The sequence below is a fragment of the Antechinus flavipes genome, chromosome 2 (assembly GCF_016432865.1).
Source record: "Antechinus flavipes isolate AdamAnt ecotype Samford, QLD, Australia chromosome 2, AdamAnt_v2, whole genome shotgun sequence".
Classification (NCBI taxonomy): domain Eukaryota; kingdom Metazoa; phylum Chordata; class Mammalia; order Dasyuromorphia; family Dasyuridae; genus Antechinus; species Antechinus flavipes.
Window position 1 is genome coordinate 343,137,384 of NC_067399.1, and position 18,697 is coordinate 343,156,080.

Here is an 18,697-nt window from a genome sequence, read left to right on the forward strand (position 1 = left end):
TTCCTTACCCCCACCCCCCACCACTTTGTCTCTCCAAAGTCCAGGAAGAAATCTTAGAGATAGCTTCAACTTCGTCCCGCTATTCTGGCTGCCACTACCTTAGTTCACATTTTGCTCACAGGTTGACGTTTGTAAGGTTGTCCATTCGCCTTTCTGGCTCCCGGGGTAACCCTGTCAGCTCTGGTTTACCTAGCCAACTCCCCTAGGTCGGGAAAGGGAATTGCGCCAGCGGGGGGGGGGGGAAGCCAGCCCAAAGCAGGAGGGGGCCTGGAGGACCTCCGCTTGAGGGCGCTGACGGCACCGCTAGGCTTCAGCGTTTGCGTCCAGGATTTGCCCCAGGAGAACCGACGCTTTCCGCTTGGAGGTATAAACAAGGGGCTGTCCGACGGAACTCAAGCTCGGACCGGAGTCCGTTCTCGCGGGGCGGCGAGCCCAGGCCAGGCCAGGCCCTTGACGCTGGCCAGGGCCGTCCCAGTAGCGGCCTGGACGAAGAGAAGCGACGCAGCCCGACCTGGGGCCGGACCCGGGGCTTCTGGGTCCTTGCGGCCCCGGCTGCTTCCCCCTGACAGCGGAGCCCACGGCAAAGGCCGCCGGCCGGCCCGCGGGGGCCCTAGGCCGACGCTGACGCAACTCCGGGGCCAGGAGGGCGGCGGGGAGGCCGGCCCTGCGTCATCCAGAGAGGGCCCGAGGGCGGATTTGTTTTCTGTCACCCCGGGTCCGGGGGCATCGGTGGTTCTTGAACAAAGAACAAACCAAAATGGCTGATGGAGAGGAGGAGGAGCTGCAGGTGGCGGAGCCGCCGCCAGGGCCGGGGCCCGGGCCCGCAGATCAGGAGGGCTTGGAGCTTCTCGAGGCGGTCACTCCGGCCGAGCGTAGCGGCCACGTCGCGGTCAGCGACGGGCGACACATGCTTGTCTGGGGCGGCTACAAGGTCGGTAACCAAAGCTCGGGTCTGTGTCACCTTCTACGTCGTCCCAGGCCCCACCCCTGCCTCCCCAGAGGGTAGCTACTCTGTACTTTTGTTCTGTTTAGAGGTCCCCTGTGCCAGTCCGGTGGAAACCTGCGACCTTAACCCAGTCATAGTTTTGAATGCATAAAATAAAATTGCTAAGCATCACAAAGGAAATTAATTCTTTTGAAATACATTTTGTATTATTCCTCTTCCCCCCATCTCCCCCCCCTCCCACCCCCACTCCCCCGCACCCTCTCTCTTTTTCTCTTCCTCTCTCCCTCCCGAGTTAGGGAAATTTCCTTTATATCTTCTTTCATTTAGCCAGCACATCTGCACTGTGTTTGTATACAAGATAGGGATAAAAGAAATGTAAATGAAACAATTCCTATTAGAAAGGATATATATTATGTAAATACAAAAAATATATAGAATAGTTTGATGATATGGGACATAGCGTCCTAGCAGTTGAGGGAATCGGGAAAGGATCCAGGTGGTGCTGAAGCTACATCTTGAAGGAAAAGGGGATTCAGCAGAAGTGAGGAAGGCCAAAGCAGAGAGACAGGCATCATTTGTTAGCAACAGGGAAGAGTCCAATTTCCCCATTGGCATTTCGAGAGAGGGGAGAAAACTTCAATGAGATGAAAAAATAAAATTAAGTCCATGTTGTGAAGAGCTTAAAAAACTAAAATATTTTATCCTACAGGCAATAGCCTGTTGAAATAATCTAGGCAAGAGGTGATGAGGGATTGTTGAGGAGAGAGAAGAGGTTGTATGTGATGGTTGAAACGGCAAGATTTAGCGATTTATGTGGTATTAAGGAAGAGTGAAGAATATCAATCTGGGAAACTGGAAAGATAATGATATCCCAGAAAAAAAAAAAAAGGAAATTTCGAGGTTAGTGAGAGTTTGGGGGGTGAAGGATGGGTAAATGACTTCTCTTCGATATGTTTTGGGTTTGAGACTTTTCCAGAACATCCAGTTTGAAATGGCCAGTGGGCAATTGGTGATGTAAGACCAAAACTATGCTGGAGATAGACACACACGAATAAGACATAATCTTTGCCTTTAAGGAGCTTACAACCTGGTTGTTAAGGTAATGTGTTATTTTTGTTTCTGCTTTTTGTAAATTTTAGATTTAGGATGTTGTGAACTAAATGACCTTTGAAGGTCTTTACAGGTCTGTCATGAATCTTAAGTAAATATGTTTTTTTGTAATTTTGCTTCATTTCCTGGTGATAGCAAGACAGAAATATTAAATTATTATGGCTAGTCTAAAAAACTAGTTTCACCAGCTGAGATGAGGATAGTTTCATTTGTTATTTGTAGTTTAGCCTATTGTCTCTGCTTATGCCTTTCCCTTTTACTAGGGAAGCATCATACATTGCAATGGATAGAGCACTAAAAATTTTTTTCGTAAGACTTAGGTTCAAGTCCTGCTTAAGACACTTAGTAGTTACAAGATACTACAAACTTACTCTTTCTTAACCTCAATTTTAGAATTGTTGTGAGGATGAAATGAGATATTTGTAAAATGTTCAGCAAACTTTAAAGCACTATATAAATAGTAGTTATTATGGGACTATCATTGCTTAACATCTTGAATAAACCCATATGTTCTGATTCCAGCACAAGTATTCTATTAAATGGTTGTTAGTGATTTTCCTAAAGTCAAGTCTGAGTGTATTCAGTATTAACTCTAGTGTCTCCGTATTCCCCTTAGGATCAAATGTAAACTTCCTTGTTTAGAATTTAAAGCCCTTCACAACTTGATACCAGCCTACCCATCCAACATATTTATATGACAATACTCCATTTTCCATTTGCCTTCTTAGCTTGTCATTCTTGTCTCCAGCAACAAGGCATATCCATGAACCAGCTTTCAATTTATTAAGTGCCTACTATCTTTTTTTTTTTTTTTTTTTTAAGGCTGAGGCAATTGGTATTAAGTGACTTGCCCAGGTTCACACAGCTAGGAAGTGTTAAGTGTCTGAGATCAGATTTGAATTCAGGTCCTCCTGACGTCAGGGCTGGTGCTCTATCCACTGTACCACTTAGCTGCTCCTAGTGCCTACTATCTTGTCTCTAGCTCTTAATTCAGCTTAGATGCCACCTTCTGCAATGAAACTTTTCGTGAGCTCTCCAATTATTAGTCTTTCCCCCTTAAAATTATCTTGTATTAGTTTTGTATATAATGAAAAGCAGTGTGGTGGTGGGTAGACAGCTGACATGAAACCAGCAAAATATGGATTCAAATCTGACTTTTGATAGCATTTTCTAATTTCTCATGATTTGGGCATCTCTTTTATGAAGCTGCAGATAAAATACCAAGCTGTATTAGTAGAATAAGTCTACTCGGGAGTTCTCAGTACCAGTGAAATTGTTGGTTTGCACCCTATCCCTGTGCTTTTTAAATTTATACATACTGTGTTCCTAGATAGAATGTAAACTATTCCAAGTACAGACTGTTTTATTTTTGTCTTTGTATATTTGCTGCCTAGCAGATAGTAAGCACTTAATAAACTGAAAGTTTGCTCATTTGATGCAAAGAATGCTTTTTCTCATTGTGTGACTGTCTTGAAATATAGTGAAGATATTTGATCCTATCCATTGTGGTTGGGGCTAAAGTCATGGAACTGATCTGTTTTGCTCCTGTTTGGTCCTGTTTTATGACTATAGACAATAGTCATAGTGCCAAGAGATCATCTTTGATGACAAGGGCAGGTTCATGATAGTGTATGAATTGAGAACATCAAAATTCCACCAGCACTAGGGGAAAAAAAGCACAAATTATATAAATGAAGAGTTACTAAAGTCTTCACTATAAAAGAAAATGAAATTTTTTTCATTTTTTTTCAATTAATGAATTCCAGTTTTCCACCCGCCTATCTCTTCATTCCCTCATTGAAAAAAATCCCTCAAAAATAAACTGGGAAAACATTTTTACATTCAAAGGTTCTGATAAAGGCTTCATTTCTAAAATATATAGACAATTGACTCAAATTAATAAGAATTCAAGCCATTCCTTAATTGAAAAATGGTCAAAAGATATGAGCAGACAATTTTTGGATGAAGAAATTGAAACTATTTCTAGTCATGAAAAGGTGCTCCAAATCACTATTGATCAGAGAAATGCAAATTAAGACAGCTCTGAGATACCACTATACACCTGTCAGATTGGCTAAGATGACAGGAAAAGATAATGATGAATGTTGAAGGGATTGTGGGAAAACTGGGACATTGATACATTGATGGTGGTGGAACTGTGAACAAATTCAACTATTCTGGATAGCAATTTGGAACTATGCTCAAAAAGTTATCAAACTGTGCATACTCTTTGATCCAGCAGTTAAGTTATTGCTGGGCTTATATCCCAAAGCGATCTTAAAGAAGGGAAAGGGACCCACATGTGCAAAAATGTTTGTGGCAGCCTTTTTTGTAGTGAGTAGAAACTGGAAACTGAATGGGTACCCATCAATTGGAGAATGGTTGAATACAGTATGGTATACGAATGTTATGGAATATTACCGTTCTGTAAGAAATAACCCACAGGATGATTTCAGAGAGCTCTGGAGAGACTTACACGGACTGATTCTAAGTGAAATGAGCAGAACCTGCAGATCATTATACATGGCAACAACAAGACTCTACAATAATCAATTCTATGGAGATGGCTCTCTTCAACAATGAGATGATTTAAACCAGTTCCAATTGTTCAGTGATGAAGAGAGCCATCTACACCCAAAGTGAGGACTGTGGGAACCAAGTGTGGACCAGAACATAGCATTTTCACTCTTTCTGTTGTTTGTTTGCATTTTGTTTTCTTTCTCAGGTTTTTTTTCTTCCTTGATCTGATTTTTCTTGTGCAACAAGATAACTGTATAAATATGTATGCATATATTGAATTTAACATATATTTTAACATATTTAACATATATTGGACTAACTGCCATCTAGGGAAGAGGATGGGAGGAAGAAGGAGAAAATTTGAAATAGAAGGTTTTGCAAGGGTCAATATGGAAAAATTATCCACGTATATGTTTTGTAAATAAAAAGCTTTAATTAAAAATAAAAAAGGAAAGAAAAAGAAAAAATCTCTCATAACAACTATATATAATCAAGCAAAACAAATTTTTGATTTGGCCAGATCACTCAGTATACAAATATTTATGAAGTGCCTTCTGTTTGCCAGTGTTGTGCTAAGCACTGGGAATACAAAGGCAAAATTTCAATCCCTCTTCTCAAGGAGCTCAAACTCTAGTGGTGAAGACAATTGTCAAACAACATATATAAACAAGATAGAGACAAGATAAATTGGATGTAATCTCAGAGAAAAGGCATCAACTTAAAGGGGGACTGAAAAAGGTTTCTGGTAACAGATGAAATTTAGGAATTGAAGGAAGATGGAGAAAAGGACTTGTATATATGGGGGAAGTGATTAAAGAGAAGTTGATTAAAGTTGATAGGGCAGACATCGTGGAATATGATTCCTTGTAAAGGGGCTGTGAAACAAAAGGAAACAGGGATGGAGGAGAGAATGGCCAAAAGCATTTGATAGGACCTGAGAAGGAACTCAGTGAGTAGTTTCATTGTTTTCAGTGAAATGCAAGGCAAAGGTCTCTGCTGAGGGGCTCAAGAGAGATGGAGTAATGGGAGATTTGAAGGAGGGATGTAAAGATTTGGGAAAGCCTCTGTTTAGTGGGATAATTATTTGTGTAGATAGATATAAAAGAATAGCTATTCCTAATGAAGGTCTACTTGACATTAAGTAACATTAAAGTTATAGTGAGGAAGGTCTTCTACCTTCATTCAGCAGAACACTGTAATACAGAGGCAAAAAATATAATAAGATTTTAATGTATTCTTGAGACCTTTGTGCTTCTAACTCATAGGATCTTGGTAAATGGTGAATTTTACAGATTAGCCTGATATTTAGTATTACCACAATCACAGTGGGAAGATGTTACTTTCATTATTTTTTCAGAAAACTTATCTATAAGTAATTAACACCTGTGAAATGAAGTAAAGAGATAATACCTATTTAAGATAAAAATCTACAAATGCTGGTTATCTTTTAAATTAATAGTCTTTTTTATGTGTGTGTGTGTTTGTTTTTTTTTTAGAATGCTCAAGTCAGAGGATTTTATGATTTTTATCTGCCTAGAGATGAAATATGGATTTACAACATGGAGACTGGAAGATGGTAAATTTAAATATTATTTGGAAATGGGGTCAGGAATGAAAATCCGTGTAAGCTTTTAGAGGGAAAAGTAACTGTTTAAAAAGTTCCACAAAATTCCACTGAATGAAAGTTTCAATGGATTATGTTAATATGCTTTAGAAAAATCAGTGTGTGGGGGGGGAAAATTATTGCAGTGTGTGCATGTATTTGTATTTGTGTGTGGTTCTTATAGAATTTTTAAAAATTACTCTAGGCCAGGAGTTTTTAATCATTTTTAGTTTCATGGGCCTCTTTGGTAGTCTGGTGAAGCTTAGGACTTCTTAGAATAATGGTGTTTTCTTTTTGTTTTTTTCTTTTTTCTTTTTTTTTTTTTGCTGAGGCAATTGGGCTTAAATAGCTTGCCTAGGGTCACACAGTTAGGACGTGTTAAGTGTCTGAAACCAGATATGAACTCAGTTCCCCCAGACTTCAGGACTGGTGCTCTATCCACTGCGCCACCTAGCTGCCCCTAATATGTTTTTTTTTTTTTTTAAATAATTTTTTATTGATAGAACGCATGCCAGGGTAATTTTTTACAGCATTATCCCTTGCATTCATTTCTGTTCCGATTTTTCCCCTCCCTCCCTCCACCCCTTCCCCCAGATGGCAAGAGTCCTTTACATGTTGAATGGGTTGCAGTATATCCTAGATACAATATATGTGTGCAGAACTGAACAGTTTTCTTGTTGCACAGAGAGAATTGAATTCAGAAGGTATAAATAACCCGGGAGGAAAAACATAAATGCAAGCAGTTTATATTCATTTCCAGTGTTCTTTCTCTGGGTGTAGCTGCTTCTGTCCATCTTTGATCAATTAAGGCTCTCTTTATCAAAGAGGTCCACTTCCATCAGAATACATCCTCAAACAGTATCATTGTTGAGGTATATAATGATCTCCTGATTCTGCTCATTTCACTCAGCATCAGTTCATGTAAGTCTCGCCAGTCCTCTCTGTATTCATCCTGCTGGTCGTTCCTTACAGAACAATAATATTCCATAACGTTCATATACCACAATTTACTCAACCATTCTCCAATTGATGGACATCCTTTCATTTTCCAGCTTCTAGCCACTACAAACAGGGCTGCCACAAACATTTTGGCACATACAGGTCCCTTTCCTTTCTTTAGTATCTCTTTGGGGTATAATCCCAGTAGAAATACTGCTGGATCAAAGGGTATGCACAGCTTGATAACTTTTTGAGCATAGTTCCAAATTGCTCTCCAGAATGGCTGGATGTGTTCACAGTTCCACCAACAATGTATCAGTGTCCCTGTTTTCCCACATCCCCTCCAACATTCCCCATTATCTTTCCCTGTCATTCTAGCCAATCTGACAGGTGTGTAGTGGTATCTCAGAGTTGTCTTAATTTGCATTTCTCTGATTAATAATGATTTGGAGCATATTTTCATATGTCTATAAATAGTTTCAATTTCTTCGTCTGAGAATTGTCTGTTCATATCCTTTGACCATTTATCAATTGGAGAATGGTTTGATTTCTTATAGATTAGGGTCAGTTCTCTATATATTTTGGAAATGAGGCCTTTATCAGAACCTTTGATTGTAAATATGTTTTCCCAGTTTATTGTTTCCCTTCTAATCTTGTTTGCATTTGTTTTGTTTGTACAAAAACTTTTCAGTTTGATATAATCAAAATTTTCTATGTTGTGGTCAATAGTGATCTCTAGTTCTTCTTTGGTCATAAATTCCTCCCTCTTCCACAGGTCTGACAGGTAAACTATCCTATGCTCTTCCAATTTATTTATCATCTCATTCTTTATACCTAGATCATGAACCCATTTTGACCTTATCTTGGTGTACGGTGTTAAGTGTGGGTCAATGCCTAGTTTCTGCCATACTGATTTCCAATTTTCCCAGCAATTTTTGTCAAATAATGCATTCTTATCCCAGAAACTGGTGTCTTTGGGTTTGTCAAACACTATATTATTAAAGTTATTGGCTGTTTTGTCCTTTGAACCTAACTTATTCCATTGATCAACTAGTCTATTTCTTAGCCAATACCAGATGGTTTTAGTAACTGCTGTTTTATAATATAATTTTAGATCTGGTACAGCTAGGCCACCTTCATTTGATTTTTTTTTCATTAATTCCCTTGAAATTCTTGACCTTTTGTTTTTCCATATGAATTTTGTTGTTATTTTTTCTAATTCATCAAAGTAGTTTTTTGGGAGTCTGATTGGTATAGCGCTAAATAAGTAGATTAAATTTAGGTAGTACTGTCATCTTTATTATATTTGCTCGCCCAATCCAAGAGCATTTAATATTTTTCTAGTTGGTTAGATCAGACTTAATTTGTGTGGAAAGTGTTTTGTAGTTTTGCTCATAAAGTTTCTGATTTTCCCTTGGCAGATAGATTCCTAAATATTTTATACAATCAGTAGTTACTTTAAACGGAATTTCTTTTTGTATCTCTAACTGTTGAGTTTTGTTAGTGATATATAAGAATGCTGATGACTTATGTGGGTTTATTTTATATCCTGCAACTTTGCTGAAGGTGTAGATTGTTTCTAATGACTTTTTGGTAGAATCTCTGGGATTTTCTAAGTATACCATCATATCATCAGCAAAGAGTGATAATTTGGTTTCCTCATTGCCTATTCTTATTCCTTTAATCTCTTTCTCAACTCTTATTGCCAAAACTAGCATTTCTAATACAATATTAAATAGTAACGGTGATAGTGGGCAACCTTGTTTTACTCCTGATCTTATTGGGAATGGTTGCAATTTGTCCCCGTTACATATAATGCTTACTGCTGGTTTTAAATAGGTGCTACTGATTATTTTAAGGAAAAGTCCATTTATTCCTATACTCTCAAGAGTTTTTAATAGGAATGGATGTTGGATTTTATCAAATGCTTTTTCTGCATCTATTGAGATGATCATATGGTTTTTGTTAATTTGATTATTAATATGGCCAATTATATTGATAGTTTTCCTAATGTTGAACCAGCCCTGCATTCCTGGTATAAATCCTACTTGATCATGATGTATTATCCTGGGGATGATTTTCTGTAGTCTTTTTGCTAATATCTTATTTAAGATTTTAGCATCAATATTCATTAGGGAGATTGGTCTATAATTTTCTTTCTCTGTTTTCAACCTACCTGGTTTAGGTATCAGTACTATGTCTGTGTCATAAAAAAGAGTTTGGTAGGGCTCTTTCATTCCCTATTTTTTCAAATACTTTATAAAGCATTGGGGCTAATTGTTCTTTGAATGTTTGGTAGAATTCACATGTAAATCCATCTGGTCCTGGGGATTTTTTTTTAGGGAGTTGATTAATAGCTTGTTCTATTTCTTTTTCTGAAATGGGACTATTTAAGCAATTTACTTCCTCCTCTGATAATCTGGGAAGCCTATATTTTTGGAAGTAGTCATCCATTTCACTTAGGTTATCAAATTTATTGGCATAAAGTTGGGCAAAGTAACCCCTTATTATTTCCTTAATTTCCTCTTCATCAGTGGTAAGTTCTCCTTTTTCATTTTTAAGACTACCAATTTGATTTCCCTCTCTCCTTTTTCTAATCAGATTTACCAAAGGTTTATCAATTTTATTGGTTTTTTCATAAAACCAACTCTTAGTTTTATTTATTAGTTCAATAGTTTTTTTACTTTCTATATTATTAATTTCTCCTTTTAATTTTAGAATTTCAAGTTTAGTAATTGATTGGGGGTTTTTAATTTGGTCTTTTTCTAACTTTTTAAGTTCCAGGCCTAATTCATTGATCTTCTCTTTTTCTATTTTATTCAAGTAAGCCTCTAAGGATATAAAATTTCCCCTTATTACTGCTTTGGCTGCATCCCATAAATTTTGATATGATGTCTCATTGTTGTCATTATCTTGAGTGAAATTATTAATTGTGTCTATAATTTGCTGTTTCACCCAATCATTCTTTAAGATGAGATTATTTAGTTTCCAATTACTTTTTGGTCTATTTACACCTAACTTTTTGTTAAATGTAGTTTTTATTGCGTTGTGATCTGAAAAAAAAGCATTTACTATTTCTGCCTTCCTGCATTTAATCTTGAGGTCTTTATGTCCTAATATATGGTCAATTTTTGTGTAGGTTCCATGAACTGCTGAGAAGAAAGTATACTCCTTTCTGTCACCATTCAGTTTTCTCCAGAGATCTATCATACCTAATTTTTCTAATATTCTATTTACCTCTTTAATTTCTTTCTTATTTGTTTTGTGATTTGATTTATCTAAATCTGAGAGTGCAAGATTGAGATCTCCCACTATTATAGTTTTGCTGTCTATTTCTTCTCGCAACTCTCTTAGCTTCTCTTTAAGGAAGTTAGATGCAATACCACTTGGTGCATATATGTTTAATACTGATATTGCTTCATTCTCTATAGTACCCTTAAGCAAGATATAGTTTCCTTCCTTATCTCTTTTAATTAGATCAATTTTTGCTTTTGCTTGATCTGAGATAAGGATGGCTACCCCTGCTTTTTTGACTTCACCTGAAGCACAATAGATTCTGCTCCAGCCTTTTACCTTTAGTCTATATGTATCTCCCTGTTTTAAATGTGTTTCCTGTAAACAAGATTGTAGGGTTCTGACTTTTGATCCAGTCTGCTATCCGCCTCCTCTTTATGGGAGAGTTCATCCCATTCACATTTGCGGTTAAAATAACCAATTCTGCATTTCCTGCCATCCTAATATCCCCAGATTATACTTTTCTTTTTCTTGCCCTCCTTCCCTTCTTCCCTATTGGTCCCACTAACGTCGCACAGCTCTCCCTCTTTAGTATCCTTCCCTCCTCCCTTGGAATCCCTTCCCCTTTCTTGTACCCTTCCCTTATTACTCTTTTTCCTTCTCCCTTTTCCTCTCCCACTTTTTAATGAAGTGAGAGAAGAATCTGTGTAAAACAAATATGTCAATTGTTTCCTCTTTGAGCCAACTCTGATGAGAGTAGGATTCACACAATGTTCCTCCCCCTCTCTAAGTTCCCTCATATATGATAGGTTTCCTCTGCCTCATTGTCGCATGTAGTTTCCCTCTTTTTATCTCCCTTCTTCCCTTTTTCTGGCACTATCCCCTTTCCATTTCTACTTCCCTTTTTTATGTTATATCGGTAAAATCAAATTATACATATGATTTGTATGTATATTCACAACAGAAATACAGTTCTCAAGAGTTCCTTTTACCTTTTTCTACTTCTTTTGATTCCTGTTGTTGAAGATTAAATTTTTTGTTTAAGTCTGGTTTTTTCCTTAGAAACAGATGGAATTCCTCTATTTCATTAAATATCCATCTTCTTCCGTGGAAAAAAATACTCAGCTTAGCTGGATAGTTTATTCTTGGCTGCATTCCAAGTTCTTTTGCCTTTCAGAATATCTGATTCCAGGCCCTTCGATCCTTTAATGTTGAGGCAGCCAGATCTTGTGTGACCCTTATTGTGGCATCTCGGTATTTGAACTGTTTTTTCCTGGCTGCTTGTAAAATTTTTTCTTTAGTCTGGAAATTCTGAAGTTTGGCCACAATATTCCTTGGAGTCTTTATTTTAGGGTCTTTTTCAGAAGGTGTTCGATGAATTCTTTCAACGCCTATTTTCCCTTCTGGTTCTATTACTTCTGGGCAGTTCTCTTTGATGATTTCCTGTAAAATAGTATCTAGGCTCTTTTTTTCATCATAATTTTCGGGTAGTCCGATGATCCTCAGGTTATCTCTCCTAGATCTATTTTCCAGATCTGTTGTTTTTCCCAGTAAATATTTGACATTTTTTTCCAATCTTTCATTTTTTTGGTTTTGCTTGACTGATTCTTGATGTCTCAATGAATCAGTCATTTCTATTTGTTCAGTTCTGATTTTTAGTGAGTTATTTTCTTCATTAGCTTTTTTTACTTCTTTTTGTATATGTCCAATTGAGTTGTTTTGCTCTATGGAATTTTTTTCCATTTAACTAATTTTTTTTTTAGTGAGTCATTTTCTTTTTCCAATTCGCAAACTCTGTTTTTTATCTTTTCCAATTCATATTTCAGGAAGTTGTTTTCTTTTTCCACTTTATCAAATTTTTCTTTTAATGAGTTATGTGCCTTTTCTGTACTCTTTTGCATAGCTTCTCTTTCCTTTCCCCATTTTTCTTCTAGCTCTCTTTTAAGGTTTTTGATAGTCTCTTCTAGGAGAGCCTTTTGTATTGGAGACCAACAATCGTCTGGAGACTGTCTGCTATTAGTCTCTTCAGGGTTGAAAAGCTGTTCTCTTTCTGGGTAGAAACTATCAATCGTTCTTTTGATTTTTTTACTCATTTTGTTAAAGCCTGTAAGGTCTGCCTTCAGAGCCAGGAGGTTACCAGCTTCCTCTGCAGAGCAGTGAAAGGTATATGGACGGGTAGCTGTCCTGCCAACCAGCTACAAAAAGCAGCGAGGTACTGGAGTGCTCTGGGAAAGAGTTCCCCACCAGAAAGTAACTCAGGCCTGCAGGGCCAAGCTGGGAAAGTGCCTTTCAAAGAACCTCAGCTGTGTGAGATAATGACTGCCCTGGGCCTAGACACTTAGCAGTGAGAGTTTCACTTCCCAAGCCAAACCCTGCCCTGGGGCTGTGGGTATTAGCAGCTGAGCAGTGAATGGATTTGCAGGACCGGAAGTGTCTGCCCGGGGAAGCACAGTCTGCTGGGAAAGTTCTATTGCCCCAGGCCGAGCCCCCCACACTGCCGATTATAGCTGCCCAGGCTGTGCCGCCCTGCTGTGCAGATTAGTAACTGCCCCCGCAAAAGCCCTGAATTGCCGGATGTGGCCACAGGGCTGCGGTAAAGTCTGCCTGAATCACTTCCGGGTTTGAGGGGTTACAGCCAGATCTCGTTAGGTTCTGGTGTTTTTTAGAGGACCCTCTGTTTTAGGCTTTAGCTTCTCTGCCAGTTTACTGCTTTGTAATCAAGGCAGAGCAGTTAGCCTATAGCAGAGTGGTCCCTATAACTTCTCTAGCCACAGAGATCACCCCCGCCCCTGGCCTGCTCAGGACGCTAGCCTCTCGCTGCCTGTGCTAGTCTGTTCCTGGCCCCTCAGGACAAACCTTTCCTGGCGAGCTTCTGGATCAGCTGGTAAGTTGTAGTGCTTCTTATCTTCATGAATTTAAGCAGTGAAGAGTTATTTTTGAGGCTGGATTAAATATTTGGTTATGAGGGTAATGAGAGGAGCTTAGAGAGTCGTGTGTGCCTGCTCCGCCATCTTGGCTCCGCGCCCCCCTCCCCTCCAATATGTTTTTAAAGACAGAATACATGTGATTATAAAGGAAACCAATAGTACTGAAATAGTTAACAAAATATTTTCCTTTAAAATTTACAGATCTTCGGTTAAGAACTTTAGCCCTAGACTTTGATTGCTCCTGATTATTTTTTAAAAGTTTACTTGAGGGTTCCATGGCCACAGATAAGGAAACGTTAGTGTATTATAGAATAAAAGATAGAGACAATTTACATCTGCTGATGGAGGTGAAAAATGATTTTTACAATTGTCTAGATTGTATAGTCTCCTACATTCAATATTAAGTATGGGTACCCTTAATGAAAATAGTGTAGTTTCTGGAATCTTTATGATAGGAAAAGAGAAGCTATATCCTATTTTATTGAGCTTAGTGGATTTTACTTTTTGTTTATAATTTTAAAACCTTATTACATAAATTTTGAAATAAACTATTACAAAAAGAATATTATGAAGGGGTATTGCAGGATAAATTGATTTTGACAAAATATGTATGTTTCTCTAAATTGTTGTCATGTAGTTGTTTTTAATATGTTTGGCCTTTATGACCCCTTTTGGGGTTTTCTTGTCAAAGATATTGGAGTGGTATTCTTCTCTATTGGATAAGGAAAGAGAGGCAAACTGGATTAAATGCCAGGGTCACAAAGCTAGTGTCTAAGGCAAGATGTTAAGTCAGCTCTTCCTCACTTCAAATGTGGCACTTTATCTGCTGTGTCACCCAGCTGCCCCAAATTTAATTCTTTTCTATTGTATTTTTATAAATTGGCTCTATAGATAATTCTATAGGTAAACCTCTAGCAAAGGTTCTTGGAGTGAAGAGGGAGTCCTGAACCACAACATTTGGATGGTTAATTAAGGGATTTTTCCTTATATTGGTCTGAAATCTATCAGCAACTTTTTTTTTTTTTAAATAACTTTTTATTGATAGAACCCATGCCAGGGTAATTTTTTACAGCATTATCCCTTGCATTCACTTCTGTTCCGATTTTTCCCCTCCCTCCCTCCACCCCCTCCCCCAGATAGCAAGCAGTCCTTTACATGTTGAATAGGTTACAGTATATCCTAGATACAATATATGTGTGCAGAACCGAACAGTTTTCTTGTTGCACAGGGAGAATTGAATTCAGAAGGTATAAATAACCCGGGAAGAAAAACAAAAATGCAAGCAGTTTATATTCATTTCCCAGTGTTCTTTCTTTGGGTGTAGCTGCTTCTGTCAGCAACTTTTGCTGACAGATTAAAGAGGAATTCATTTTGCTTGTTTTTAGAGAGTAGAATTAGGAACAGTGGTTGGTAGGTACAAAGAGGCACATATAATTTAAACCTTATAGAAAGAAATACTTCCTAACTCTTATCCAAAAGCCAAGCAAGCCATTTTGGGAAGAACCTGTTCCCTGTCACTGGAAGTTTTTAAAGAAAAGATGAATGGTGGATAGAGCACTGGCCCTGGAATCAGGAGGACCTGAGTTCAAGTCCAGCCTCAGATACTAAACACTTAGTAGCTGTGTGACTCTGGGCAAGTAAGTCACGTAACTCTAATTATCTGGGGTTGAAGACAGAGGGGAGATTAATAGACTCTTCCCGTTTATGTTTATGGTGTACTTTTTTAAGGTACAGATTGGACTAAATGGCATTTGAGTTTCTTTTCAGCTTTAAATCTTATAGGAGAAACAACATGCAAATAATTTTACATACAGGATAAATTGAAAATAATCATTAGAAGGCAAGTACTAGAATTAAGAGGGCTTAGGAAAGGTTTCCTATAGAAATGGGATTTTCCCTGGGATTTGAAAGGAAGTTTGGAGTTGGAGATAGGAGGAAGAACATTTCAGGAATGAGGAACAGCAAGGAAATCAGTGTCACTGGATTGAAGAGAATATGAGTGGGAATAAAATGTAAGGATACTGGAAAGGTCCGGTGCAAGTTATGAAAGAATTTGAACATCAGAAGAATTTCTGTTTGATTGTGGAGGTGACGGAGTTTACCAAGTAGGGGAGTGACATGGTCAGACCTTCATTTTAACAGTTGAGGGGAGGATGGAGTGAAGTGGGAATACATTTATGTCAGGCAGACTAACCAAGATAGTTCAGGTGTCATGTAATAAAATCCTACACTAAAGTGTTGGTAGTATCAGAGAAGATAAGGAGGGTCATTTGCTAGAGATGTTACAAACGTAAAATCAACAGAACCTTGGCAACTGATTGGATATAGGTGAGATGGTATTGGATAGAGTGAAGTGAAGATATAGAGTGAAGAGTTGAATTTGAATCCCAGTTGTGGGCTTGGAGGATAGTAGATTCTTGACAATAATAGGGAAGTTTGAAAAGGTGTCAGGTTTAGGGGTAAATGAATTGTTTTGGGTAAGTTGAGTTCAAGAAGCCACCATCACTGTAGAAATAGGAATGAGGACTATTTTGTTTTTCTCGTTTCCTTGGCCAAAATAAAGTTTTATGCAGTAGGCTAACTTACTGATGATTTCTCTTCATACTCAGCTGGCTGGTTCTTGGGAAATAGTCAATCTGTTGCCTAGGGTTGTTATAAATCTTTTCCAACATACTAGATAGAAGCTGCTAGAAGTTACGCTCCACTTCAGGACCCCAGAGACAACTTCATACCATGATGAAGGATCAGAATGGGACTACTCAATTTTGAATTATTTTAAAAATAATTCATTATGAAAAACAGGAAACATAAAACAGATAAAATAATAATTTTATAATAATTATTAAAAAAAAATCCAGAAAGTGTTTCATATAATATGACTTAGTAGTTTCACATAATATGAAATACTGGCCAAAAGCAACATCAGTCAAATATGAACTCATCTTGTGGATATATGTATGATCAGAAGAAGTATGATCAGGGGAAAAAAAAGAAGTATGATGGATGATTATGAGCAATATCATGTTAGAGATCATAGAGAAGCAATTTAAAGAAAACTTGATAGTGACTTTCAGACAAGATTGGCTACTTGATCAGAAGCAAATAGCCCAGCTCGAACACACTCACTGTAAAAATTATGCCAGACTTAATGATGACAAAGAGTCTACCAAAGAACTGCATAAAGTCAGCAAGAAGCCCACAGAAAATGGAAAAAGGCCAACCACAAAGCAGAGCCAAAAACAAGCTCCCAGTGCTACCAGAGATGTGCCAGAGACATATGCATATGGAGGCTTCAAGCGGGGAAGGTACTCTTTGAGAAAGTCCCAGGGTAGTCAGAAGGAACTATTGGGAGTAGAATTTTCAGATTGTGACAGCTAGAACTCAGGACTTCAAAGGATGTTTAGTATTGTTTTCTGAAATACCATAGGGAATCCTGAAAATTCAGCACTCTGAATATTAAGGAACCATAGGAGCCAGGTGATTCAGATTGAGAGGTAGGATGTAGGGAAAGGCTGACTATCCCTCCCAAAAACACAGCTGAAGATAAACACTGACATAAAGCCCCAATTTAGGAATTAAAGCTGGAGAAATGAGTAAATGAAAGAGGCAGACAAATGAAAAGAATTAAAATATATACTGAGATACTAAAATCCAACCTAGAAAGAGAGCGTCTCCATTAAATGCAAACAGAAACTCAAAGAGAGATATGGATTTTCCACAAGGATTACATAAATACCTGAAAGAAATTTACCAAAAGATAAAAAATTAAATACAAGTTCTTAAGGAGAAAGTTGTGAGGTGAATGAAGTGTTTAGAAAAGAAAATTCTGACCTCAAAATAGATTAGATACACACAACACAATAAGCAAGGCCTATAGCAATCTAGTATTTGATCAACTCCCAAACTCCAGCTTCTGGAATAAGAACTCACTATTTAATGAAAATTACTGGGAAAACTAGAAAACAATATGTCAAAAACTCAGCATAGACTTACATCTCACACTCCATACCAAAATAAGATTAAAATGGATACATGATTTAGCCAAAAAGGATGATACCATAAACAAATTAGGACAACAGGGGATAATTTACCTATTAGATCTTTGGAGAATGGAGGAATTTATCACCAAAGTAGAACTAGAGAATATTATGAAAGACAAAACCGACAACTTTGATTACATTAAATTAAAAGGTTTTGCCAAAATATTTGTGGCAGCCCTTTTTTTGTGGCCAGAAACTGGAATCTGAGTGGATGCCCATCAGTTGGAGAATGGCTGAATAAGTTAATGTATATGACTGCTGTGGAATATTATTGTTCTATAAGAAACTGCAGGATGATCTCAGAGAGACCTGGAGAGACTTGCATGAACTGATGCTAAGTGAAATGAGCAGAACCAAATCATTGTACATAGTAACAGCAAGATTATACGATGATTAATTCTGATTAACGTGGCCGTCTTCAACAGTAAAATGATTCAGACTAGTTCCAATGGTCTTGTGATCAAAAGACCATCTACACTCAGAGACAGGACTGTGGAAACCCGAGTGTGGTTCACAAGATAGCATTCTCCCTTTTTTTATTGTTGTTTGCTTGCATTTTATTTTCTTCATTTTTTTCTGGTTTTATTTGATTTTTTTTTTTTTTGTATAGCAAGGTAATTGTATATATATGTGTGCATATATTAGATTTAACATATATTTCTACTATGTATAACATGTTGGATTACTTCTCATCTAGGGGAGAGAGGTGAGAAAAGAGGGGGAAAACTGGAACACAAGGTTTTTGCAAGGGCTAATGTTGCAAAATTATCCATACATTATATTTTGAAAAATAAAAAGCTTTAATAAAAAAAAAAGTTTTTGCACAAATAAAACCAACAGAAACAAGATTAAAAGGGAATACAAAGTTGGGGAAAAATCTTTACATCCAGTATTTCTGATAAAGATCTCATTTCTAAAATATATAAAGAACTGTGTTAAATTTATAAGAATACATGTTATTTTCCAAGGATATGAACAGACTATTTTCAGATGATGAAATTAAAGCCATTTGTAGTTATATGAAAAAATGCTCTAAATCACTATTGATTAGATAAATGCAAATTAAAAACTCTGAGGTACCATCTCATACCTCTTAGATTGGCTAATAAGATAGCAGATAGCAGGAAAAGATCATTGTTAATGTCGGAGAGAATGTGGGAAAACTGGGACACTAATGCATTGTTGAGGGAATTGTGAAATGATCCAGCTGTTTCTGGAGAACAGTCTGGAACTCTGCCCAAACCCTTTGATCTAGCAGTGCCATTACTGGGTCTGTATCCCAAGGAAATCAAAAAGGAGGGAAAAGGATCCACATGTGCAAAAATGTTTGCAGCAGCTCTTTTTATGGTAGCAAAGAATTGGAAAAGGAGTGGATGGA

General features: G+C 37.5%; 1 protein-coding gene across 3 annotated transcripts in view; it reads left to right on the forward strand.

The window, feature by feature from the left end:
* Positions 1-246: 246 nt before the first annotated feature.
* The window catches only part of KLHDC2 (kelch domain containing 2), a 42,380-nt gene continuing 23,929 nt past the window's right edge, over positions 247-18,697 (forward strand). Inside the window, exons 1-3 of one of the 3 annotated variants that reach the window (XM_051977925.1) lie at positions 845-931; positions 1,913-2,045; positions 6,073-6,152. In XM_051977925.1, the coding sequence (XP_051833885.1) occupies positions 6,136-6,152 (17 nt within the window). In that variant the 5' untranslated portion in view covers positions 845-931; positions 1,913-2,045; positions 6,073-6,135. Of the gene's footprint in view, positions 932-1,259; positions 2,046-6,072; positions 6,153-18,697 lie in introns of those variants that run through there. The other 2 variants (XM_051977923.1, XM_051977924.1) reach the window with 2 other exon arrangements.